We start from the raw sequence: 27,467 nt of genomic DNA on the forward strand, positions 1-27,467 counted from the left end.
ATCAGGGAAATGCAAATCAAAACTACAATAAGACATTACTTCACACCAGTTAAAACAGGTTGCATCAAAAACATAAGAGATAACAAACAGTGGGAAGGATGTAGAAAAAAAGGAACTCTTGTGCCCTCTTAGTGGGACTGTAAATTGGTACAGTCATGATGAAAAACAGTACAGAAGTTCCTCAAAATACTAAAAACAGAATTACCATATGAGCCACCAATTCCACTTCTGGAAATATATGTGAAGGAAATGAAAACACTGTTGAAGAGATACCTCCATCTCCATGTTCATAATAGCATTATTTACAACCGCCAAGGAAGGCATGTGAACTTAAGTACGTCTCCATGACCAGATAAACGGATAAAGAAAGTGACATATTATATACATACAATATGGAATATTATTCATCCATAAAAAAGAGGTAATCCTGACATTTGTGACTGAGACCATTACGTTAGGTGAAATAAATCACAGAAAGACAAATAATGTATGATCTTACTTATATGTGCAATCTTAAACAAAACAAACTCAGGGCGCCTGGGTGGCTCAGTCAGTTAGGCTTCCAACTCTTGATTTTGGCTCAGGCCATGGCCTCACAGTTTCATGAGTTCAAGCCCCATGACGGGCTCTGTGCTGACAGTGTGGAGGCTGCTTGGGATTCTCTCTCTCTCTCTGTCTCTCTGCCCCTTCTCCGTGTGCTCTCTCTCTCAAAATAAATAAATATTTAAAACAAACAAACAGGGAAATATCTTAGCCTGTTAAGGTTGCTATAACAAAATATCACAGATTGGGTGGTTTATAAACAACAAATAATAAACAACAAACATTTATTTCTCACTGTTCTAGAGGCTGGAAATCAGAACAGGGTGCCAGTATGATAGAGTGAGCAACTTCTTCTGAGTCACAAACTTCTCACTGTACCCCCGCAAGGCAAAAAAGGCCAGGGAGCTCTCTGAAGCCTCTTTCATAAGGGCACTAATACACTAAATTCTCCAAACAAAAGACATAGAATGGCTGAATGGATAAAAATAAAACAAAACAAGATTCATTTATATACTGCTTACAAGTCAAATGTAAAGACATACACAGACTAAAAGTGGAAAGATGCAAAAGATAGTCCAAGCAAATGGAAACCAAAAGAAAGCTGTGGTAGATACACTTTTAACAGACAAAATAGACTTTATTAAAGACTAATAAGAGATAAAGAAGGGCATTACATACGGATAAAAGGGGTTAATCCATCAAGAGGATATAACGTTTATAAATATTTATGCACCCAATATAGTAGCACCCACTTAATAAAGCAAATATTAACATATCTAAAGGAAGACACAGCATTACAATAATAGTAGGGGACTTGAATACTCTGCTTATATCAATGAATAAATCACCCAGACAGAAAAATCAATAAGGAAACATCAGCCTTAAATGACGTTAGACCAGATGGACTTAACAGACATATACAGAAAAGAACATCCAAAAGCAACAGAATGCATGTTCTTGTCAAGCGCACATAGAACATTCTTCAGGACAGATCATATGTTAGTCCACAGAATACATCTTAATTTTTTTTTTTTTTTTTAAGTAGGCTTCATCCCCTTGTGGAGCCCAACAAAGGGCTTGATTGAACTCATGACCCTGTGCTCAAGACCTGGGCTGAGATCAAGAGTCGGATACTTAACCAACTGAGCCACCCAGGCACCCCAACACATCTTAAATTTAAAAAGATTGAAATCATATCAAGCATCTTTCCTGATGACAATGGTATAAAACTAGAAATCAGTTACAAGCACAAAATGAAAAAAAATCACAAATATACAGAAATTAAACAATATGCCACTGAATAATCAATGTATTAAAGAAAATAAAAGAGAAATAAAAAACGTATTGATTGTACACTGAAGGAAACCATCAACAAAATTAAAAAGGAACCTACTGAATGGGAGAAGAGATCAATAAATGATATATCCAATAAAGGATTAATTCAACATATATAAAGAACTCCGACATCCAATACCAAAAAAACAAACAAACAAACAATATCATTAAAAAATGGGCAGAGGACCTAGACATTTTTCCAAAGAAGACATATAGATGGTTGATATAAAAAGATGCTCAGGGTGCCTGGGTGCCTCAGGGTGCTGTGCTAACAGCTCAGAGCCTGGAGCCTGCTTCAGATTCTGTGTCTCCCTCTCTCTCTTCCTCTCCCCTGCTTGCACTCTGTCTCTGTCTCTCTCTCAAAAATAAATAATAAACATTAAAACATAAATAAATAAAAAGATGTTCAACATCACTAATCATCAGGGAAATGAAAATCAAAACCATAATGAGCTAGCCCCTCACATCTGTCAGAATGGCTAGTGTCAAAAGACAATAACGAGTGTTGGTAAGGATGTGGAAGAAAAGGGAACCCTTGTGTACCATTGGTGGAATGTAAACTGGTATAGCTATTATGGAAAACAATATGGAAGTTCCTCAAAAAATTAAAAAAAAAATACCATACAATACAGCAGTTTCACTTCTGGGTATTTACCCAAAGAAAACAAAAACACTAATTTGAAAATATATATGCACCCCTATGTTCAATGCATCATTATTTACAACAGTCAAGATACGGAAGCTCCCCAAGTGTCCATCAATGGATAAATGGATAAAGAAAATGTGGTATTATATATACAATGGAGTATTACTCAGCCATAAGAATGAATGAAATCTTGCATTTATGCCAAATGGTTAGACCTACAGGGTATTCTGATAAGTGAAATAAGTCAGACAAAACCAAATGCTATATGATTTCACTTATATGTGGAATCTAAAAAAACAATCAAAACAGAAACAGACTCAAATACAGAGAACAAACTGGTGGTTGTTGGGGGTAAAGAGATGGGCAAAATAGGCAAAGGGGATTAAGAAGTACAAACTCCCAGTTATAAAATAAGTCAGTCATAGGGATGTAAAATATAGCATAGAGAATATAGTCAATAATGTAATAATTTTTTATGGTGACATGGTAACTATATTTGTTGTTTTGAGCATTTTCATAATGTATATAAATGTTGAATCATTATGTTATATGCCTGAAATTAATATTGTATGTCAACTATATTTCAATTAAAAGTAAATTAATTTAAATAATATCTTGAGACAAATGAAAATACAACATCAAAATTTATGGGATGCAGTATAAAGTGCTTCTAAGAGGGAAGTTCACAGTGATAATTGCCTACCTCAAGAAATGAGAGGCCCCTGAGTGGCTCAGTTAGTTGAGCATCTGACTCTTGATTTAGACTCAGGTCATGATCCCAGGGTCATGGGATCAAGCCCAGGCGTCGGGTTCTGCACTCAGCATGGGGTCTGCTTGAGATTCTCTCCCCCCCCCTCCGCCTCTCTCCCCCCTACCCCATCCTTCTTCCCCTCTCACAATCTCTTGTTCTCTCTCTCTCAAAAAAAAAAAAAAAGACAAATCTCAAATAAACAATCTAAGTTTATACCTCAAGGAACTAGAAAAAGAACAAACAAAGCCCAAAGTTAGCAGAAGGAAGGAAATAAGAAAAACCACAACAGAAATAAATGAAATATAGAGTAAAAAGACAATACAGAAGATCAATGAAACTAAGAACTGGTTCTTTGAAAAGATAAATGAAATTGACAAACCTTGGGGCACCTGGGTGGCTCAGTCGGTTGAGCATCCGACTTCGGCTCAGGTCATGATCTCGAGGTCCGTGAGTTCGAGCCCCGCGTCGGGCTCTGTGCTAACAGCTCAGAGCCTGGAGCCTGTTTCAGATTCTGTGTCTCCTTCTCTCTCTGACCCTCCCCCATTCATGCTCTGTCTCTCTCTGTCTCAAAAATAAAAATAAAATAAAATAAAATAAAATAAAATAAAATAAAATAAAATAAAATAAAATAAAAATTGACAAACCTTTAGCTAGACTCACCAAGCAAAAAAGGAAGAGGACATAAATAAAATAAAATCAGAAAGAGATGTTACAAATGATATCACAGAAATACAAAGGATCATAAGAGACTACAATATCTGAATGATTATACGCCAACAAATTTGACAATCTAGAAGAAATGGATAAATTCCTAGAAACATATACCCTACCAAGACTGAATCACGAAAAAATAGAAAATCTCAGCAGACCAATCACTAGTAAGGAGGTTGACTCAGTAATCAAAAGCCTTCCAAGAAACAAAAATCCTGGACAGTTTCACTGGGGAATTCTACCAACATTCAAAGAAGAATTAATACCAATTTTTCTCAAACTACCAAAAAAGATGAGGGAACTCTTCCAAACTCATTTTATGAGACTAGCATTACCCTGAAACTGAAACCAGACAAGGACACCACAAGAAAATTACAGGCCAATATCTCTGCTGAACATAAGGAAAAATTCTCTACAAAATATTAGCAAATTAAATTCAAAAATACATTAAAAAAAGCATACACCCAGATCAAGTGAGACCTATTCCAGCAATGTAAGCATGGTTCAACATCTGCAAAATCAATCTGATACAACAAATTAACAAAATGAAATAGAAAAATCATATGATCATCTAGATAATGCAGATGGAGAAAAAGCATTTGACAAAAATTCAACACCCACTTATGATAAAAATTCTCAAAGTGAGTAGAGAGGAAACACATGTCAACATAATAAAGGCCATATATGACAGGCCCACAGCTAATATCATACTCAACACTGAAAAGTTGAAAGCTTTCCCACTAAGATCAGGAACAAAACAAGGATGCTTATTTCTCTTGCCACTTTTATTAAACATAATATTGGAAGTCCAAGCTGGAACAATTAGTTAAGAAAAAGAAAGCCAAGTTGGAAAGGAAGAAATAAAACCGTCACTATCAAGACATGATATTATATATAGAAAACACTGAAGACCCCACCAAAAAAAGCATTGGAATAAACGAATTCAGTCAAGTTGCAGGATATAAAGTTAATATACAGAAATCTGTTGTGTTTCTATACAATAATGAACTACCAGAACGAGAAATTAAAAAACAGTCTCATTTACAACTGCATCAAAAAGAATAAAAACCTAGGAATAAATTTAACCAAGGAAATGAGAGACTTGTATGCTGAAAACTATAAGACATTAATGAAAGGAAATGGAAGACACAAATAAATGGACAGATATTTTGCCCTCATGGATTGGAAGAATAATGTTAAAATGTCTATACTACTCAAAGCAAACTATAGACTCAACGCAATCTATATCAAAATTCCAATGGCACATTTCACAGAAATAGAACAAACAAACCTAAAATTTGTATGGAGCTACAAAGGGCCTTAAATAGCCAAAGCAATCTTGAGAAAGAACAAAACTGGAGGCATCACATTCCCTGATTTCAAACTAAATTACAAAGCTGTAAATAATCAAAACAGTATGTTATTCACATAAAAACAGATACATAGATCAATGGAAAGACTAGAAAGCCCTGAAATAAACCTATGCATATATGGTCAATAAATTTATAACAAAAGATCCAAGAATATACAATGGGGAAAGGACAGTCACTCCAATAAATGGTGTTAGCACACCTGGACAGCCACATGCAAGTGAATGACACTGGTCCACTATCTTACAGCATACACAAAAAATTAACTTAAAATGCATTAAAGACTTGAACATAAGACCTGAAACCATGTAACTCTAGAAGAAAACATAAGTGGTAAGCTCCTTAACACCAGTCTTAGTGATGATTTTTTTTGGATCTGACACCAAAAGCAAAAGCAACAAACTCTCAAATAAGCTAAAAAGCTTCTGCAGAGCAAAGGAATCCAACAACAAAATGAAAAGGCAACCTACTGGGTGAGAGAAAATATTTGCAATCATATCCTTTTTAAGGGATTAATATCCAAAATATACAAAGAAGTCCTATAACTCAATAGCAAAAACCAAAACCAAAACCAAAACCAAACAAACAAAAAAACCCACACACACAAACAAAAAAACAAAACAATCTAAGGGCACTAATTCCATTCATGAAAACTCCACTCTCATGATCTAATTAATCACCTTCCAAAGATCCTACCTCCTAAAAACATTAACTTGGACATTAGGTTTTCAACATATGGATTTTGGGGGACACAAACATGTAGACCACAGAAGAGGAATTAGACTCCACCTTTTAATGGGAGGGGTATCAAAGTTTCGCAACAGCATGTGGGATAAAAAAACACTGTTGTGGGTATTCCTCGAAAATATGCCGCAGAGGCTATATGAAGATGTAGAATCCTTATTCCCAGACATCTTTCAGTTATACATTTTATATCTGCCCTGTTAATTCTAAACATCTTTAGAGAAACTAATACATACTGCCTATTATGCACCAGGCACTGTTAAAGGCACTATAATGTGTTTTTGCTATATTAAGATTATTCAATTCTGCTGTAAAAATTGAAAGAAACTAAGTGTGGGAGCAACTGGCTTGTAAAACATAAGAAGATTCATAAGATATGTTAAGTATAAACAGTAGAGGGGTGCCTGGGTGGCTCAGTTGGTTGTGTCTGACTCTTCATTTTGGCTCTTGTGATCTCATGGTTCCTGAGATTAAGCCCAGGCTCTACACTGACAGTGTTGAGACTGCTTGTGATTCTCTCTCTCTCCCCCTCTCTGCCCCTACCCTGCTCATTCACTCTTTCAAAATAAATTAAAAAGATTTTTTAAAAGGATAAATAGTAAATATGTTTTTAACCTATGAGGCATGTTACAGACAAAATATGTTGAACATAGATAAAAATAATGGAAGAAATGAATGTCACAGACAGAAATGCTGGAAGGAAGGGCGCCTGAGTGGCTCAGTTGGTTAAGTATCCGATTTCAGCTCAGGTCATGATCTCACAGTTCATGGGTTCCAGCCCCTCATCAGGCTCTGTGCTGACAGCTCAGAGCCTGGAGCCTGCTTCTGTGTCTCCCTCTCTCTCTGCCCCTCCCCTGCTCATGTGTTGTTTGTCTCTCTCTCAAAAATAAATACAAATGTTAAAAAAATTTTTTTTAAAGAAATGGCTGGAAGGAGTAAGTAGATCTTAAATATTCATAAGGTAAAGATCATGTCACTTCTAGATTGACAACTATCTTATCCCTAAATCAGCCACCAATTGGTGACATCCATTTTGGCCCCACAAGGGCTCTTCCCAAGAAACACAGATAAAACTCAGCTGATCAGCAGGTTAATTTATGGCAAGTTACACCTGTGAGCAGGTCTACCTGCTCCTGCATCTTTCCAAAAGAGCATGTGTTGACTTCATCTTCTGTCTGTTGAGATCCCTTCCTAATCCTTAACTCTGTTCTTAATAACTTCACCACCCGTCAGGAAAGCTGATGCAGCAAGGCCAGGATATATGAACATTGAGGAACATTCAGATTTGGATGGTAAGGTCTTTCCTTCCACTCCTTCCCTTCCCCATACCCTGTTTTAAATAGGTTAGCTACCTCGTCTCTTTCCCCTTGATGTAGGTTTTAAATTAATAAACTGTGTAATTCAAGCAATTCAGTTTGACCTCAACCTTTCTGTTCCATGACCTCTAGGATGGCCTGATTAGTAGCATAAGTGTGCTTAGAAGCTACCACTGTAATTTCCCACCCCATGAAGAGCTTTACAAGTGAAGTATTATTAAATTCACACAACAATCTTATTAGGAAGGAATTATTACTCTCATCCTACAGGTGAGGACACTGAGTCTCACAGAGGCTAAGTAACTTGTCCAAGGTAGCACAGCTAATAAGTGGGGGAGCTAGAACTCATGCCCACGATGATATAGCTCCAGGATCCACTTTCTTTTTCACGAAGCTCATTCATTTTTGTATCTTCAATAGCAAATACGATGACTGACCTAAAGTAGACATATTGTTTGATAACCTTAATTAAATGATAGAATCCTTGCTCTTAATTTATTTGCCATATGGCCAATGAGAAATTATCTGAGCTCCTTAAGACTCGGGGGTGCCTCACAAAATTTAGCTATTATTTAAAGTCAATATATGTAAAAACTTTTCCTTAGCGCCTGACCCCTAGTAATTGCCTGAAAAAGGATACCCCTCATCCCCGACTCTAGGGCAGGTTTTAGAAAGAGCTGTCCGGGGTGGCTCAGTCCCTTAAGCTTCTGACTCTGGCTCAGGGCATGATCTCACGGTTTGTGGGTTCAAGCCCCACATCAGGCTCTGTGCTGACAGCTCAGAGCCTGGAGCCTGCCTCAGATTCTGAGTCTCCCTCTCTTTGCCCCTTCCCAGCTCATGCCCTCTCTTTCAAAAACAAATAGTAAACATGAAAGGAAGGAAGGAAGGAAGGAAGGAAGGAAGGAAGGAAGGAAGGAAGGAAGGGCGAGCTGTGAGGCATTTTCCAAGCTTCATCTTCTATCCCATCTACCATACTCCACATGGCTATTCACAGAACAGGCGCATGTTGTTTGTGGTTCAAGCCTCCCTCCACATGTCAGCTTCAAGCTACTTCATCTCTTTTCACCTCGCCTTTATTTGCTAGACCAAACCATGCTTTCTTTCAGTCGTAGTTCTCAGATTCGTCCCCCTGAGAGATGGGCAGGAGTCCTTCAATCACACTGTCGTGGCTGTCAGCACAGCGCCTGCCGCCCACGCCCCGGGGAGGGGGAACCTCGTCTCCCCACTACTTCAACTTTTCAGCCTTGAAGATATCACTCAGGGAGGCGGGGCAGCCCGCCGCTCTCTAGTTAATCAACCCTAGTGAGGTCTCCGGAGGCCCCGCGGCTGCATCTGCAGGAGGAGGGGCACGGCTGTACCCGCCTCAAGCCGAGGTCCCGAAGATCAAGGGACTGCCTCACCAACGCGCTCAGCATAACGCCCCCTTGGTGAGAGCCCAACAGCCGCTTCCAAACGCTCAGTTTGTTGAAACAATTTCACAGGGCTTCCACAACGTCTCCCCGAATTGAGTCCTTTTCCTCCTCCTCACTCTCAAGCCCCACCTACCCCATCCACAAACACACTTTTCCCTCAACCGCTTCTTTTCGGTTGCCGAAATACGAAACAAGACAGCCCTTCTTCCTCGTTAATTTTTTAACGGTGCGGTTTTCTTTTTAAGCCAATAGTGTGGCTTTGCCCAACACCGCTTCACACACGAATAGCGTTTGCTCCTCATCTCCTCCAGCGAGTGGTCTTACCGCCCCCCCCCCCCCCCGGCAGTCTCTCAGGACAGGCCGACTTAGCGCGACATACCGTGTTTCTGAGGCAAGGCGAGAGCTAGCTGGAGAATCCGGACCGGGAGAGGTAACCAGGCGCGTCGGGGCACCTCCGGGACCAGGGAGTAGACCCGGACCCCGCCAGGCGGGCGGGGCCGAAAGCCGCAGGCCGAATCCCTCACGCCGCGAGCGAGTAGGCGAGGCCCGCGGGTTCCGGGCTGGTTCTGCTGGGGGCCGGCGGGAGGCGGAGCCGAGAGGTCGGTGGGCGGGGCCTCCTGGAGCGGGCGGGGCCTCGAGACGGGGGAGGCGGGGACGGCAGGCGCTGGGAGTCCCTCACTGGGCAGGCGGGAGGCGGGGTCCGCGCAACGGTTGGTGCGGGGTTGGTCGAGGCCGAGATGTCCGCAGGCCGCAAGCGAGAGGCGGGGCCGGCCGGAGTAGGCGGGTCCCTGAGGCCGGGAGGCCGGGCCAGGCGGGTGCAGGGGGAGTTGTTCAATCGGCCCGCGAGAAAGCGGAGCCGACGGGAGTGGGAGGGGTCTGTGCAGCAGGAGGCGGGGCGGACTCAGTGGGCCAGTGGGCCACCTGGGTCCTGTCAGAGTTGGAGGTGGTCCGCTGCTCTTGGTTCCTTCAGCTCCCGTAGCTCTGGCGGAATCTGCGCGATGGGTGACCCGGAAAGGCCGGAAGCGTCCAGGCCCGAGCTGGGTGAGGTAAATGTTGCTGCCGTTCCCTGTCCCGCCCCACAGTCACGCCTGGCCTTTAGGTTGCAAATTGCAGCGGGGACCTGCAAGGTGCAGGACAGCTGTAGGAAATTTTACCCATTGTGGTCGGCAACCCGGTGCAGGCCCGGCCGCGAGCCCTCGCCGCAGCCTGGTTTCGTGGTTGTGAGTGCCCGGGAGGCCGTCCCAGGGGAGGAGTGAAGAGGGAGCCGGGTTTCTGCTCCGCTGCTCTGCTCCGGAGCCAGCCAAGGGCAACGCTCTGAGGTTTCAGGCCAGGCCGAGGAGCCCCTCCCCCCAATCCTTGCATGTCTGGAGCCCTGGCTAAGGAAACCTAGGCAAGGAACGAAGACAGGTAGATCTACTGGAGAAATGCATCCCATCTCTGGGATGGTTAAAAGGAGTGGGAGGACGCATGCAGAAATTGACACAGGTGGATGGGGTGGTGATGATAGGTAGAAGGGCGACGCGAAATCCTCACAATGAAAAACCTCAGGTTAGGAGGCCAGATTTGCTCAGACTGGGCCACTTAACTAGCTGTGACTCTATGAGGTGTCAGTTTCCATTTATACAGTGGAAGTGATACTTCTCTCACAGAGGATTAAGTAAAAGGCTTTATGCAAAGTGCCAGGGAAATTGTGGGTGCCTCACAAAACCTAAGTTAACATGTTTATCTTCTGCTTCTATAATAAAAGTACATAATAACAGTAAATCTATTAGACTGTTGTAGGGTAGTTAAAATTGTTGCTTTATAATTTTTGTACCCTGTTACTTTACAAATACTTGTAAACCATTTGTGTCCAAGAGAAATACTTTTTGCATTTATCTTGAACCTGTTGCTGTGTGTGGTATCTTCAAGTTTCAGCTTACAGAGACTCATACTTCGCCCTACATTTCTTTAGAAAGTTGTAGAGTCCAGATTTGGGGTTTTATTTTATTTGATTTTGATTTTGTAAACACTTAGTAACTAATTCACAACTTGTAAATATTCCTTAAACTCTTTCTTGTCCCTTTGAAACAAATACATTGAGTACCAATATCCCCACTCCAAAAAGACAATTCAGGGTTTTCTTTTTGTGCTAATGGCACCAGCAATGATTCAGACTTAAGACCTAGAAGTTAACTTTTGTTTATTATCCCTTTCTCAATGACACAGGCCCACAAAGACAGAAGCAGAACTTTAGCTCTGGAATGAATTCTAGTGAGCATCTGGTCCAAAAGTTTTTAACTTTAGATGCCGGGATGCCTTAAGCACTCTGTTTCTCTAGATATGATGGTGTAGCATGGGCCACCTGCATTAGAATCAACTGGAGTTGTAAAAAGTATAAATTACAGGGCCTACATTCCAGACACAGTAAATCAAAATCTCTTAGGATGGATTTGGGCCTGCATTTTTAACAAGTACTTCAGGTGATTCTGGTTCACATATTTTAAGAAACACTGCCTTAAAGCATTCATAGATGGGCTTGCAGGGGGTTTATGAATCAATCTCCTGGAGTTTATAGATTTTGTATGTGCATATATGAATCTCCTGAGAAAGAGGTCCTTGGCTTTCATCAATTTCTCAAAGTGAACTATCATTAATCCAATTGATAGTACTGTTTTCGAGGTAAGAAAGTTTACCAGAAAAGGTAAATGACATACCCAGGACCATATGACTGAATAGTGGAGCAGGGCTTAAAACCAAGTTCTTGCTTGTGGGCCAGTATTCTGTTTTGTCAGATCTGGTGGGAATAGAAAAATGAAAATGAAAGTGACACCTGGGCAAATACAAATAGTATATGACTACCTCAGCATCCAGATAGTTGTCTTCACTCAATCTTCTCCAGGCCAAGGCAAACAAGTGAAAGTGGTGGGATTGGGGCTGTTTGGGAGGGAGGGGCCTGATAGCATGCCAGCCTAGACCAGTGAATGGTGAGGACTAGCTGGGGAATCTGCCCTGGCATGTCCTGTTGTGATGAAGTGACCAGAAACTAAGGCAGGCATGCCAGCCTAGAGGTGAGGAATGGTGAATGGTGAATGGTGAGGACTAGCTGGGGAATCTGCCCTGGCATGTCCTGTTGTGATGAAGTGACCAGAAACTAAGGCAGGCAGGATCTAGGGTCACCATTCTGGATGAGACCATAGAATGTTGCCAAGGAATGCCCGTGTGGAACTTTATTTCAGGGTTATATTACTTCATACCTGTGCAGCTACAACAAATTGTCTACCTTCAGTCTTACCCACTGTTTAATCCTTTTTTTTTTTTTAACCATTATTAAATTAATCCTTCACTAAACCAGTGCCTCTATGTCACTCCTCCCAAGTAAAAATTCTTGAGAGGGTTCCGATTCGCATCAAAAATGCCCAATCCCTTAGGCTGGCAAAGCCCTTATAAGCAGCTTTTTCATGCTAACCACCACATCTTAACTCAGGCTGCCATTTGCACCTTTGAGATCAATACCATAGTTGCTACCAACATCTAGGGTTTTTTTTTTTTTTCTTTTCCAGCTCATTCTGCACATAGGTATCCAATGAATCCTCCTCATGCCACTCCTATTCATGTTAATTTATATTCAGAAACTCTCCATGACCACCCACAGGAATGATTTTCAAACTGCCCCACAATGAATGCCAGTCCCTGGGGGCTAGAGAGCAAGTGGTGAGAGTTGGAATATGAACCTCTCAGTCCCCGACATGTTCGAAAATCTTTGGCCCACGCAATTAATTCCTAACCTCTTAACCTGATTGACATCCAGAGTGTGGATCCTTTACAGTTCTCTGTTTCATCTGTTGACAGAACATGGCTTTAGCCAAATCAGATCACTTCTGTCTTTGCTTTTGATTGTCCTACATTCGTCTCAGCCGCTTTTAATCCCAGCTGGCTCCTCTTCCATCTGTCCTTTCAATGTCTGCGTTTTCTAGGCAGTATCCTCAGCCATGCTGCTTCTCTAGATGTTCTCCCAGGATAATCCCTTTGGTGACTACTAATGGGATAGGTCACCACCACTCCTCTGCCGCAGTGTTATATTTTTAGTTGCCTTCTGGATATCTTCAAATTGAACAAATTATGTTTTTTATTGACCAAGTTGACCTTTTAAAAACTATTGTGTTTGTAACTATTGTTGTTATGGCTCGCGTCTGTGGGGGAGTTCATTCAAATTAAGCTTTTGTTAAACATCTAATGTGAGAAGCAAGAGTTTTTGTCTGATTTATTCAGTTATTCTCCAGATGCTGAACACTTTCTCTCTCTGTCTCTCATTTCTTGTTATGATCATCCAGTTGCTGGACCCATCAAGGGCATCTTCAACTCTTCCTTATCCTGTTACCTAAAATCCAAAATTTTAACAAGAATGATTAATTCTACTTCTGACTGTCTCTTTTGTTTGTTTGTTTTTTAATTTTATTTTTTATTTTTTAAAATTACATCCAAATTAGCATATAGTGCAACAATGATTTCAGGAGTAGATTCCTTAGGGCCCCTTACCCATTTAGCCCATCCCCCCTCCCATAACCCCTCCAGTAACCCTCAGTTTGTTCTCCATATTTGTGAGTCTCTTCTGTTTTGTCCCCCCTCCCTGTTTTTATATTATTTTTGTTTCCCTTCCCTTATGTTTATCTGTTTTTTCTCTTAAAGTCCTCATATGAGTGAAGTCTTAGGATTTTTGTCTTTCTCTGACTAATTTCACTTAGCATAATACCCTCCAGTTCCATCCACGTAGTTGCAAATGGCAAGATTTCATTCTTTTTGATTGCCGAGTAATACTCCATTGTATGTATATACCACACCTTCTTTATCCATTCATCCATCGATGGACATTTGGGCTCTTTCCATACTTTGGCTATTGTTGATAGTGCTGCTATAAACATGGGGGTGCACGTGTCCCTTCGAAACAGCACACCTGTATCCCTTGGATAAATGCCTGGTAGTGCAATGGCTGGGTCCTAGGGTAGTTCTATTTTTAGTTTTTTGAGGAACCTCCATACTGTTTTCCAGAGTGGCTACACCAGCTTGCATTCCCACTGACTGTCTCTTAAAGCAGTCTTCTTTTGTGTTTCTACTGCTGGTACCCTAGTTCAGGCAGGATATGGGTAGCGTAATAATCTTTAAATTGTTCTCTCCACCTGCAATTTCTCTTCTATTATGACCACATTTCTGGAAAAGTGATCTTAAAAGACAGACCTGATTATGTCTCTTGTCTAATTAAAAACTTTCTAAGTCTTGGGGCACCTGGGTGGCTTAGTCAGTTGAGGGTCTGACTTTGGTTCAGGTCATGATCTCACGGTTCTTGAGTTCCAGCCCCACGTCAGGCTCTGTGCTAACAGCTCAGAGCCTGGAGCCTGCTTCAGATTCTGTGTCTTCCTCTTTCTCTGCCCCTCCCCACCCCAACAATAAGTAAACATTAAAAAAAAAAAAAAAAGGATTTAGAAACTTTCTAAGTCTCCTAATAGTCTATGTGATAGAGGCCAGATGCTAACATTTTTTGAAAACCAGTATCTTAATAGCCATTTAACATGCAAAATACATACCTACCTTAACTTCAGATAAAGCTTAGAGACAAAGTATATATTTTAAAAGTGAAAAGTTAAAATTTTTTGCTTGTTTCATTTCAGCAGAATGATGACTTTGAGGTAAAAAAGAAAGTGTCAAAACAGTTGTATCAAAATGACTATAGAAAAACCACTGTGGCAAAATTCATATATATTTACACTGACAGCCCTCTTCCCATGGCTTTAATACCTGACCGTATTTTCCAAACAAAATTGTAAGCCCAACACTAATAGATAAAATCCACCTTTGTTTTATTAGTATAAGTTTACTTAAGTTAATGTATAGAACATTACTTATAAAATCAATTAATAGAATAGTGAGGCTGTTTTGATGAACCCATCATTTTGAATTGGGGTACAGATGGTAAGTGAAGATTTATATCAAACTTAGCAAACAATTTCTTTGCATATTTATCACAAGTTGTGTGTTGTTTTTTTTTTTAAGTTTTTATTTATTTTAGAGAGAGATCACAGGCGAGCAGGAGAGGGGCAGAGAGAGAGGGAGACAGGATCTGAAGCAGGCTCTGTGTTGACAGCAGAAAGCCCAATGCAGGGCTCAAACTCACAAACCACACGTGAGATCATGACCCGAGCCGAAGTCGGATGCTCAACCAACTGAGCCACCCAGGGGCCCCTTATCAAAGTTTTCTTAATCAATTTACTACTAGTCAGTCTTGTGGATTTACCAACCCTATAAAATAAGTGGATAGTCACTGGCTTTAGAATGTAAGAGTAGTAGATTCTTCTCTGATGCACCCACATACTTCTGTTCCCACTGGCTGAGTTATACCTTACCAAATCAGTTGTCTTGTTTCCAATCTCATTTATAATACCTATTGTATTTGCATTGTAATTATTATAATTTAATTAAATGTGTAAACTATGAGAATGAGAAGGAAGTTGTTTCTGTGAAAACTTAAATTGGAAGCTATGGAGAACTCAGTGAAGATGACTCATTAAAAACAAATTCTGTAGAAGAGATGTAAGCAAGACAAGTATAAAAAGATTGGGAGGGAATCCTACAAGAGATAAGGACTCTGCACTCAGTGTTCCACCTTAAGTATGTTAAAACTAGAAAGTGTAAATGATGTGTTATATCATGTTTATGTCAGAAAGACTTGGGAGTCCAATCAGTGAGCCAAATGGACAACAACAAAAAGCTTTGACTTTATAGCAGAAAATGAGTAAGTAAATGTAAATTACATGTTTTAAGTTAAATACTTTAAGGCATATATCATTTTCTTATGATTCCTTCCTTTAGCCAATTTCTAACTGCCAGTTTGGATCACTTTGCATAAAAGGGCTTCTACTGTTTTATTATTATTATTGTACTATTGTTTTATCCTTTTTGTTTGGTTTTGAAAAAAATCTAGCTTCACTCCTGAAAAACAAATACAAATGATTACAGATTCTGTTTGTTTGTTTTTGTTGTTTTTTTAAACTGCCCGTCTCTTAATCTCATGTGTTCTTTAGTTAAGCAGAGATGGCTAGAGAAACTTTTATCTGAGGTCTCTCCCCCTCCCCGCCCAAAAAAGGAAAGAAAAATGACAACCTGGAAACACAAGTGCATGCATTCGTGGCATTCTTTCTGTATATACAGAACATCTGTTGTGTTTTAACCTGTTAAAACTGTAGTAAAAAATATTTCATAATGAAATTTTAATCTAGCATTTGTGACATTAGAGGGACCCAGAGTTCTTTAGAACGTATTTAGAAAGTCATCGGGAAGTGTTCTCTGCTTTTTTTTTTTCTGGTTTCTTCTCCTTCTATTGTCCCACACATACGGTAAGGTCTAGATTTAGAAAGTACATGCCATCGTGACTTTTTTTCACATTGCTTTCTCTTGTAAAATTCTTAGGTCCATAGAGGATATTCTAGAAAACCTAGACCTCTGGGATGTATGCCCCTCCTGACATTGTATTAAAGTGTGTGTGGGTTTTTTTAAGGATCATGGAAATAAGTAATGTGTCATTTCTAGTCCAATTCAGAGGTTTATGTTGATTAAACCCTCCTCTCTTCATACTGCAAACTCTTTCATAATGCCTTCCTAATCCAACTACTTCTCTTAACAATTCACAAATTATCAGAACGGAACAGGAAGAATATATGTTCAAAAGTGACTTTCATTCCAATTTAAAGGTGCTAGTCTTCTGCCGTTTTCAAAGATTCTGACATTGATCAATTAATCAGCATTTAAAAACTTTCAGGGCCAGAGTGCTTAGCTGCTACATGGTTACTGCTTATGATGGTTCACATAGCAAATACACTGAAGGTAAAGAATTCCAGCTCCAAATATATACCTGTACCCCAGTGACAAAATATATAAAAGCGACACAAACAAAAAACGACTTCCATTTTAAAAATTTGCTTGAATATTTGGGGAATGAATATCAACTAAATCCCAGGTACTATGCTAGGTTCTAGGGATTCCACAAGAGTAAAGTTAGTTTTTACTCTCGAGAAGCCTAGTCTAGAGGAGACTACAGACGAATAATAAGGAATTAAATTACAGTGAACTATGTGCCATGTGGGGGACCAAATCCCCCCTTTAGGGGCCTGGGGGGAAGGAAATGTGGGAGTACTCAGAAAAGGCTTGATTTGAGTGGTTGTTAGGGTATCTCACTGATGTATTGTGGTCTTATGTTAAATTAAATTCTAAAGGTATCCAGTGATTTGAGTACAGGATAAAGAGAAATTAGCAGCCCCTTCACTTACTTAGCTAATGAGTATTGATGTTATGCTTGACACAGTACTCTGGGAACACCACAATAAATAAAAACTGCTTTCTACTCCCCAGGGCTCAAGTGCTTTATCTGGGGAAGCCTACACCTTCAAATAAGTAGTTATGAAATAAGACAGTCTAAAAAATAAGAGCATAAAAAACAAAAAAAACCAAAATATGAATCTATATATACTATAGTGGCAGTATGTGTGCAATGTATAAGCCCTACCTGTATTGGGATAGCCTCAGGCTTCAATTTTGAGCCTTTTTCTCATCTTGCTTTGCTTTAGTTTCATCTGTGAGAGTACACTTGCTTTGGAGAGTTGTGGTTGGTGGAAGCAATGAAAAGGATGAAGGAACATGATGGGCCTGGCACTGGAGAAAAAGAGTTTGAATTAGGAGTCTGGAATAGAGATGTATCCCAATAATCTTGATTTATCTATTTTTTAGCCCATTTGTATGTACTTTGTATATATTCATTCTCATGCAAGGCACAACTCTTCTGATACTCTTGCTGACTGTTAAAAAAACAAAAACAAACAAAAACAAAAACCTGGCACTGTCCCCTCGGAATGCCATCATTTCCAAGTTGTATGTATATAGGTGTGTGCTTCTCACTCACTTCTGCAACGCTTTGAGCCAGCCCACAGTAAGACCATCTGTAGTAATGTTAACAAGCAAATAGTAATAACCAATTGGTAAATGGGAAGGTTCAGATGAGCAAAGGTTGATAAATTGTTGGTAAGGAGTTTTCAGTTAAGTATTCTAATATTTCAGTTCAGATTAGGAAAAAAAAACATTAAAATAAGAAAGTAGCTTATAATAGTAGCCTATTCATGCCAGCATCCTATCTCTGAGAAAGGCACTGAAGGGACATTTTGTGCACAGACTTAGAGATTTGCCCACCATGACACTTAGGGATCTAGTTTTGTGCTTATCCTTAAAGTAGCAATAATGACAATTTTGCTGAGTGCTCCTTATGCACCAGGGTTGGTTTAAAGCACTTTTAGCCATTAAGATTAACCTGCGAGTTAAGTGTTATTTTACTGATAAGGAAAAAACCAAGGCTCAGAGAAGTTAAGCAACTTTCGATGGTCACAGAACTAACCAAACACTATTAACCAGGTACCAGATAACAGCAAGGATTCAGCCCAGGCAGACAGACTCCTCAACCTGTGCTGTCTGTTTAATTCCCCCAAATTGGTGTTTAGATATGTATAAAGAGGTAATGTCTACACAGAATGTGTGTGTGTATTTTATTTTCCAAAGAGGTTGTCTTCAGATTCCAATGAAAATGAAGTGAAGTCAAATGAAGAGCCACTCCTACGAAAGAGTTCTCGCCGATTTGTCATCTTTCCAATCCAGTACCCTGACATTTGGAAAATGTATAAAAAGGCACAGGCATCCTTCTGGACAGCAGAAGAGGTAAGTGGCATTACCTTTGACAGCAGTCATATTCTAGTGCAGTGTTCATATCTTCTGTCATAGGACGTTGAAAAATGTTAACTTATATTGTAAGATATGTTGGATAAGATCAGTTAAGATAATGTTTGAAATTGCTGAAACTAAATAACAGTGTTCTCCAATGTTTTATGTTTAGACTGCCGTCTATGCCTGTAAACATGTTTCCTGCTGCAAAAGTGGCCTCAGTCTCCCAGGCTTTTACTTTCAATATATTTTAGAACATTTTCTATTTTTTTAATTAATTATTTTATTTTTATTTGAGAGAGAACATCGGGGGGGAGGGGGTGGGAGAGGAGAAAGACACACACACACACACACACACAGAGAGAGAGAAAGAGAGAGAGAGAGAAAATTTTAAGCAGGCTCCACGCCCAGCACAGAGCCCAACCTGAGGCTCTATCCCACGACCCTGGGATCATGACAGGAGGCAAAATCAAGAGTCAGACGCTTAACGGACTAAGCCACCCAGGTGCCCTAAACATTTTCTATTTTTAAAGAGACTTTTGATTTGCTATGACCAAATAAAACTAGTCTTTATTTATGGCCAGCAGAATAAAAAAAATTCACCACAGCCAAAAAATGGCAGTGAAAGCCTTAGAGACCCTGCTTTCCATTGAGAGACTTACCTGATTGTGCAGAAAGAGCTGTGCTAGGGAATCTGACCACTAAGGCAGTGCTCTCCCTTCTGAGCTGTCAGCTGGAGCTCCTCCCAGTCTGGCCCCGCCTTCAGCCACATCAAACCTGGCGCTGCTGCTCCAACAGACCGGGTGGCTGTAGAATGCTGTATGTTAGGGGCATTTTCCGTCTTGAAAAAGAGTTGAAAACAATAAATTAGAATCCTTGCTGGTTTGGTAAGGACAGGTGGTCATGTAAGTGGTTGCTCCATAGTTTGAACACACAAATAGTCATTATGTTCCTCTCTGAATATAATGGATGATACTTGCACACTTGCTCTGTGTGTACGTGTGTATTTATCTATATAAATAGATCCAAATCTATCTAAATACATCCATTTGTCTATTTTTCAGAAGATTGATTTCACACATGTAAACATGCACTGTTAAGAATCGAGGCCCTGGGGGCGCCCAGATGGCTCAGTTGGTTAAACGTCTGACTTCAGCTCAGGTCATGATCTCATGGTTTGTGGGTTTGAGTCCTGTATCCGGTGAGCTTGAGCCCCGCTTTGGGTGGGTCCCTCTTCCCTCTTTCCCTCTCTCTCTCTCTGGCCCCCATGGATTCTCTCTTCGCCCTTCACTCACTTCTCTCTCTCTCAAAAAAAAAAAAAAAAAAAAGAAAAGAAAAGAAAAGAAAGAATGCAGGCTCTGGAGCCAAACTGCTTAGGTACCAATCCTGACTCTACCACTTACTAGCTGTGGAACCGGGAACATTGGTTAACTTCTCACAGTCCTCATTGGAAAATCAGAAGGCATGAATTGTTGAAGCTTCTATTACACTAATTTTACCCACTTATCCATCTGTGTTATATTGTTAACATCTTTGTTATATTATAATTAACATACAGAGCAAAAATCTGAAACAAAATAAAACCCCAGTATTTTCAAATTGGGTCACACTGCTTGGCACGTCTGATTGTTTCTAACTGTCGTTTTTAGGAGGTGTTTTGTTAGATATGGTTAACTGAACAAATGGAGTACACAGGTGGCTTTTTCACTCGTCATGTTAAAAAGCTACTTGTGATACTTGGGTTTCTCAGAATTCATTTGAAAATTACTTGCATCTTTTAGCGAATATAATACATGTTGTAGTATGACTAAGAAATACTAATTTAAAAAATTAAAATACATAGGTTGGTACATATTTTATAGGAGGTTTATAGGAAGATTTAAATACCCATTAAAAATTTTTTTTAAGTTTATTTTCATTTTTGAGAGAGAGAGAGCATGAGTGGGGCAGGGGCAGAGACAGAAGGAGACACAGAATCTGAAACAGGCTCCAGGCTCTGAGCTGTCAGCACAGAGCTTGACGTGGGGGTCGAATTCATGAATTGTAAGATCATGACCTGGGTTGAAGTCAGACACTTAACTGACTGAGCCACCCAGGTGCCCCTAAATACCCTTTTAAAAGGAAGTAAGACACATTTAGTTCCACATATTTTTCCTTCAAACATATTATGTTAGTTCCAATTTAGTCATTGTGTTATCTGTAGTTTAGGATTATTCCTAAATATGTCTGACCATCAGAAATCTTGATTCAGAAGTAAAAGGTCTAGGGTTTTGGATTTTTCTTTTAAAGCTACCAGGCAGTTCTAATAACGAGTAGTTTAGGATCAGTATTTAGATAGTGAAATTGAGAATAAGTGAAATTTATAAGACTATTTGAAGTTGAGTGTTTGAAGGGGTAAGTTTAATGTTTAAGAGTGAGCATATTATAGTATTAAAATTTAATATCAGGAGTAGAATACACAAAAACTAAGAAGGTACCCTTAAGTTAATCCTGAGTTGAGCTCTTAAGAGAATAGGATCTGGTTATTAGCTTGCATGTTTTAAAAGATATATACAACATATCCCCCCCCCACACACACACAACAGCATTGTGTCTCTAACACTTTTTACAGTGTCTGGCATATTGTAGGTGCTAAGTAAACATTTAAAGAATAAAGTAACAGGAAAAAGGATTTCAAAAAAGAACACAAATAATGAAGCATTAATCCTTTTTGGAATGGCGAAAGAGATTAGGGCTTCGTAAGAATAAATAAAAGGAGGACAAAGGACAGTTATATATTTCGAATGTTTATGAAGTTATTGTGAAAAATACTTCAGAGATCTTCCTAAGACAAAATAATATCTACAAGGTACATGTAAATCCTATTTTAAATTATAGAGTCCATCAAACTCTAGAGTACCTTCCTCTATTAACTGCAAGGACTAGTTCTAATAAGCATTTTCAGAAATACTTCTATTCCCAGAGGAAGCCATACCTGTAAATAACTTTAAAACCTGGGTCGTTACATGCCTGGCATTACTTTCTGGGTATAAAAGTAGATTAGCTGCCTGTAAAGTAGCAGCTACTATTGCTTACAAGGTAGTTAATCTAACACTACAGTAAATATTATATACCATGTTAAAGCAATGGCAGCTGAAAGTCATTAGTTTATTCTGCCTCAGTTCCTTTTTTTTTTTTTTTTTTTAATTTTTAAATGTTTGTTTATTTTCGAGAGAGAGAGACAGAGAGCAAGCAGGGGAAGGGGAAAGAGAAAAGGAGACAGAATCTGAAGCAGGCTCCAGGCTCTGAGCTGCCAGCACAGAGCCCATCATGGGGCTCAAACTCATGAACCGCGCGATCATGACCTGAGCTGAAGTTGGACGCTTAACCAACTGAGCCACCCAGATGTCCCTGCCTCAGTTCCTTCTTGATCAGTTTTTAATATCTTTCCCCCCTTTGGCCCTTCCTTCATTTTTTCTAGAGCCACTAGATTGTTTTTCTCCCTAGATTTATTGAGATATAATTTACCTAAAATATTGTGTAAGTTTAAGGTGTACAACATACTGATTTGATACACATATATTGCAAAATATATTAGCTAACACCTGCATCCTGTGCAATAATTACCGTTTCTTTTTTGTGGTGACGATAGTTATGCTAATTTTAATACTTTGAAAGAATATCCTGGCCAGTTTCTAAGTCAGAATATAGAGTCCTTCATAATGCTTTTATTGTGTTCCTTTGTAATAGTCTCGTCGGTTTGGGTGGCTATAATAATACATTAGACTGGATGGCTTACAAACAACAGAATTTTGTTTCTCACAGTTCTGGAGGCTGGGAATTCCAAGATCAAGTCTCTGGAAGATTTGGTACCTGGTGAGGTCTCAGTCCCTGGTTCAGAGATAACTGTTTACTTTCTGTTTTTCACATAGCAGAGGAGGTGCGGAAGCTCTCTGGGGAGTTTTTTTATAAGGGCACTAATCCCATTCATGAGAGCTCCCCACTCATGACCTAACCACCGCCCAAGACTTCACCTCCAAATACCATCACATTGGGCATTAGTTTCAAATATATGAATTTGGTGGGGGAACACAAACATTCAATCAATAGCAGTTATGTTAACATTTTTTTCCTGTTTCAAATTTTATTGCTACTGAGATGTCTCTCCCGAACTTTGAGATGAAAGTTAGTTTTCTAAACACCTTGAGAAGAATTAAACACCAAGTTAAAATTCTTGAAAATCTTTTTATTTCCAGGTTGACTTATCAAAGGATCTCCCTCACTGGAACAAGCTTAAATCTGATGAGAAGTATTTTATCTCTCACATATTAGCCTTTTTTGCAGCCAGTGATGGCATTGTGAATGAAAATTTGGTAAGGTTTTTGTTTTATTTCTGTTTCCATTCAGAAGCTAAATCATGATAATGGTGGTAAAACAGTCTGAACCTGAAAAATAATGTCTAGGAAATTAAGTAGATGTAGCTTAACTCTCAGAAATGTTTTTCTGATGAAGTGTCAGAGAAAAGGATACATTTCTCCCATTTGATCAGCAAAATATCATGAAATCAAGCATATTGTGCCAATCAAAACTACTTACAATGCATAGACATGAGTTTGATTTTTACCCTTAGATAGTAACCTTAATAGAGAGCCTGCATCTTAATAACCTTTCTAGAACTGTGTAATTGAGCTCTACATTCTGGTTCCCCTTGTTTAAACTTGTATTCTGGTTGGCCAGGAGGCATGCTTTCTTGTTAAAGAGAATTAGAAAGATACAAACTTTCATCATGAATTGGAAGGGGTTTTGTTCAATCTATCAGCTGTTGGGGAAAACAAAAAGACTTTAAGGTCAGTTTTACAAAGCAAAGTATTTACTTTTGATGTTCTACGATGTACTTGGCTATAGGGAGTATCTCTACTTAATAGATCAGTTCATTTAATTGCTTAAGAATACATGATGCAACTGGATCCTGATAAACTTAACAGAAGACCATGGGGGAGGGGAAGGAAAAAAAAAGAGAGGGAGGGAGGCAAACCATAAGAGACTCTTAAAAACTGGGAATAAACTGAGGGTTGATGGGGGGTGGGAGGGAGGGGAAAGTGGGTGATGGGCATTGAGGAGGGCACCTGTTGGGATGAGCACTGGGTGTTGTATGGAAACCAATTTGACAATAAATTTCATATTAAAAAAATATTTTAGAATATTTAATGCTTTGGCAAATTGTGCATAGTATTAAGTGAGCAAAATAGATAATAAAAGATATAGGTCTGAATCATTTGTATATATGCATAAAATAATTTGAAAAAATACATTATGCAACTAATTAATTGTGGAGGATTGATAGATAAACAATACTGCTTAAAATAATCTATAAGTTCTGTCTAACCTGTTCGTGACATGACATAATTTTTAAGTGATAATTATGATGTCCAGATTCTGATTTGCAATGTTTAATCAGAGCCCACAGAATTGGATATATATGTTTCCCTTATTTTCATAGGTGGAGCGCTTTAGTCAGGAGGTTCAGGTTCCAGAGGCTCGCTGTTTCTATGGCTTTCAAATTCTCATCGAGAATGTTCACTCAGAGATGTACAGTTTGCTAATAGACACGTACATCAGAGATCCCAAGAAAAGGTATTACCACTGGGATTTTATTTACAAAGGTTTATGCTATTGCTTATGTTAAGAGCAGAACTGGGGCATCCAGGTGGCTCAGTCGGTTGAGCTTCTGACTCTTGATTTTGGCTCAGGTCATGATCTCAGTCAGAGTCCTGGGATCAAGACCCCTGTCAGGCTCTGCACTGAGCATAGGGCCTGCTTGGGATTCTCTGTCTGTCTGTCTGTCTGTCTCTCCTTCTGCCCATCTCCTCTGTCTGCATGAGCACTCTTGCTCTCTCTCCCTCTCTCAAAAAAAAAAAAAAAAAAAAGGCAGAATTTACTCCAAAAGTAAATGTTAGGGAAAGATTATTCAAATGTTTTCTATCGTTTAATAATGTGTTGAGTTTAAAAAAAAAAAAAAAAACTTGTATAGGGGCACCTGGGTGGCATAGTCAGTTGATCTCACAATTCATGAGTTTGAGCCCCATGTCTGGCTTGCTGCTGTCAGTGCAGAGCCTGCTTTGGATCCTCTGTCCCCCTCTCTCTCTGCCCCTCCCCTGGTGACACTCTCTATCTCAAAAATAAGTAGACATTAAAAAAAAAAAAAAGCCGGTAGAAAACCAGTTCATCTTTGAGTATTATATTTAAAAAATTGTTTATTAGCATAATCTTTTTAGAAATTGAATATTGACTTTAGCCAATTTTGTATCAGCACAGATCCAAACCACTAATTTGAATTTTAGTTTCATTTTAAGGCTTAATCTCTCGACCCTGGGATCATGACCTGAGCTGAAGTCAAGAGTTGGTTGCTCAACTGACTGAACCACCCAGGTGCCCCGAGTTGCAATTATTATTGATGATTAAACTATGAAAATTATTCTGATTAAGAAAAACAAATTTCTTAATTCTTTTGTTTTTACAGGGAATTTTTATTTAATGCAATTGAAACAATGCCATATGTTAAGAAAAAAGCAGATTGGGCCCTACGATGGATAGCAGATAGAAAATCTACTTTTGGTAAGTAGCTTTAATTTAAAAATCATCAAATTTGGCTCAGTTGATATAACACTTTCTATGTGGTGTGACTATCAGGTACTAATCAAAGTCACAGAATGGAAAAGGAATACAAATGTCACCATATGCACCTTTCATGGAATCATTCCTAATTCTTAGGAACCAATGATAAAATAATCTAAAGCTGTTATCTATTTTGTGTAATAAGTTGTAAGTTGAAAGCTTAAGACACATAATTACAGGTATATAAAAGTCACGTAGAATCTAATAAGAATATTATAGCAAGCACAGTTTGTCTCTGCTTTCATGAATGTTGATTTTAGAAATTTAAAGCAAGTCAAACTCACATTTTTTTCAGGGAACAAGTGTGTAGTTTCTGAAAAACTATACATAGTAGTTGCTCAATAAATATTTATTAAAATTAATTAAAATATTCAGATACTTTATTTGAATATCTCTAAGTACCTTTCTCATTCTCATCTATTTAATAATTGGTGGTCTTTACTTTCTGGTTGTATTCATTATATAGGGAAGCAAGTCTCAAAATTTTTGGTCTCAGGATTTCTTTATGCTTTTAAAAAATATATATATTTTTTAATTTTTTTTTTAACGTTTATTTATTTTTGAGATAGGGAGAGACAGAGCATGAACAGGGGAGGGTCAGAGAGACAGGGAGACACAGAATCTGAAACAGGCTCCAGCCTCTGAGCAGTCATCACAGAGCCCGATGCGGGGCTCGAACTCCGGACCGTGAGAGCCGAAGTCTGACGCTTAACCGACTGAGCCACCCAGGCGCCCCATGCTTTTAAAAAATATTGAGGACTCATCTATTTGTGTGGTTTGTTGATATTTCCATATTAGAAATTAAAACAAACTTACATCATTGAAATTTGGGTTATTAAATCATTTTAAAATAGTAATAACCCATTATATTTTATTATAAATAAAATAACAGTAATACCTCATTATATTTTAGTATAAATAGCACATATTTATGAAAAAACACTATTTCATACCCCCCAAATTTTTGCAACCTTTTAAATGTCTGATTTAATAGAAGACAACTGGATTATATCTGCTGCTACATTCAATTTGTTGTAGAATATTTTTGTAGTTTATTGTATAGTTATGAAGAAAATCTAATCTTATTCAGATGGGTAGTTAGAAAAGGGAGCACTACTTTACCAGGCTTCTTAGATTATTGTGGATGAACACCAATGTATGCTCATGAGAGAATGGTAGTAAAAAATAAATAAATAGTACCTTAGCATTGTTAGGAAAATAGTTTTGACCCCAGACCTCCTCAGTATGTGGATTTCCAGGGAACCTCTGGACCACATGTTGAGAACCAGCAATGTAGAGAAGGGTATGGGGCAAGCCTGTTTCATATCAGGGAAGAAACAGATGTCTGCATTGCCTTCAGTTCATTTCAAGAATGAGAAAAGTGATGGTTCTCAATGGGCATAAAAAATCACCCAAGAGTTTGTAGAAAAACCCTGCAGAATCCTGGTCCTCACCAGAGAGTGATTTAGGAGGCCCAGGTAGGACTGGGGAATCTGCATTTTATATCAAGCTGATTCTCTCATGAGTGGTTTAAGAAATACCAGCTTTAAAGAAAAAAAGGAGGAGGGGCCCCTGGATGGCTCAGTCGGTTAAGCGTCCTACTCTTGATTTCGGCTCATGTCATGATAACGTGGTTGTGAGATCCAGCCCTGCATCTGGCTCTGCGCTGACAGCACAGGACCTGCTTGGGATTCTCTCTCTCCACCGTTCACTTTCTTGCTCTCTCTCAAAATAAATACACATTTTTGAAAAAGGAGGAAAACGTCAAGGTGTTCAGTATGCATCAAAAATATTAGTATGGATAGGTACCAATGGCAAATGATGAACAGGCTCAGATAGCATATATTTCATGATTACCAAAGAAAGTAACCTAGAAAGAGAGAAAATAGAGGAGGGCGGCAGCCACCATGTAGCAACATGAGGGCTCCAGTGAAATTCTCCATATTGCTTGCCCCCAAGGCAAACCTATAGTGCAGATGCAGAAAAAGCACCTGACAAAATTCAATGTCCATTTATGATAAATTCAGGAACAAGACAAGGATGCCTACTCTCACCACTTTTATTCCACAAAGTATTGGAAGTCCTAGTTGGAGCAATTAGGCAAGAAAAAAAAAAGGCATCCAAATTGGAAAGGAAGAAGTAAAACTCACTGTTTGCAGATGACATGATATTATACATAGAAAACCCCAAAGGCTCCATCAAACAAACAAACAAAAAACTATTAGAACTAATAAAAAGATTCAGTGAAGTTGC

At 39.1% G+C, this 27,467-nt stretch overlaps 1 protein-coding gene across 1 annotated transcript in view; it reads left to right on the top strand.

The window, feature by feature from the left end:
* Window positions 1-9,605: 9,605 nt before the first annotated feature.
* The window catches only part of RRM2B (ribonucleotide reductase regulatory TP53 inducible subunit M2B), a 36,159-nt gene continuing 18,297 nt past the window's right edge, over window positions 9,606-27,467 (top strand). Inside the window, exons 1-5 of the mRNA XM_015078024.3 lie at window positions 9,606-9,874; window positions 18,402-18,557; window positions 22,796-22,912; window positions 24,040-24,173; window positions 25,060-25,154. Coding sequence (XP_014933510.3) covers window positions 9,827-9,874; window positions 18,402-18,557; window positions 22,796-22,912; window positions 24,040-24,173; window positions 25,060-25,154 — 550 coding nt within the window. The 5' untranslated portion in view covers window positions 9,606-9,826. The remainder of the gene's footprint in view (window positions 9,875-18,401; window positions 18,558-22,795; window positions 22,913-24,039; window positions 24,174-25,059; window positions 25,155-27,467) is intronic.

Source organism: Acinonyx jubatus, chromosome F2, assembly GCF_027475565.1.
Source record: "Acinonyx jubatus isolate Ajub_Pintada_27869175 chromosome F2, VMU_Ajub_asm_v1.0, whole genome shotgun sequence".
Classification (NCBI taxonomy): domain Eukaryota; kingdom Metazoa; phylum Chordata; class Mammalia; order Carnivora; family Felidae; genus Acinonyx; species Acinonyx jubatus.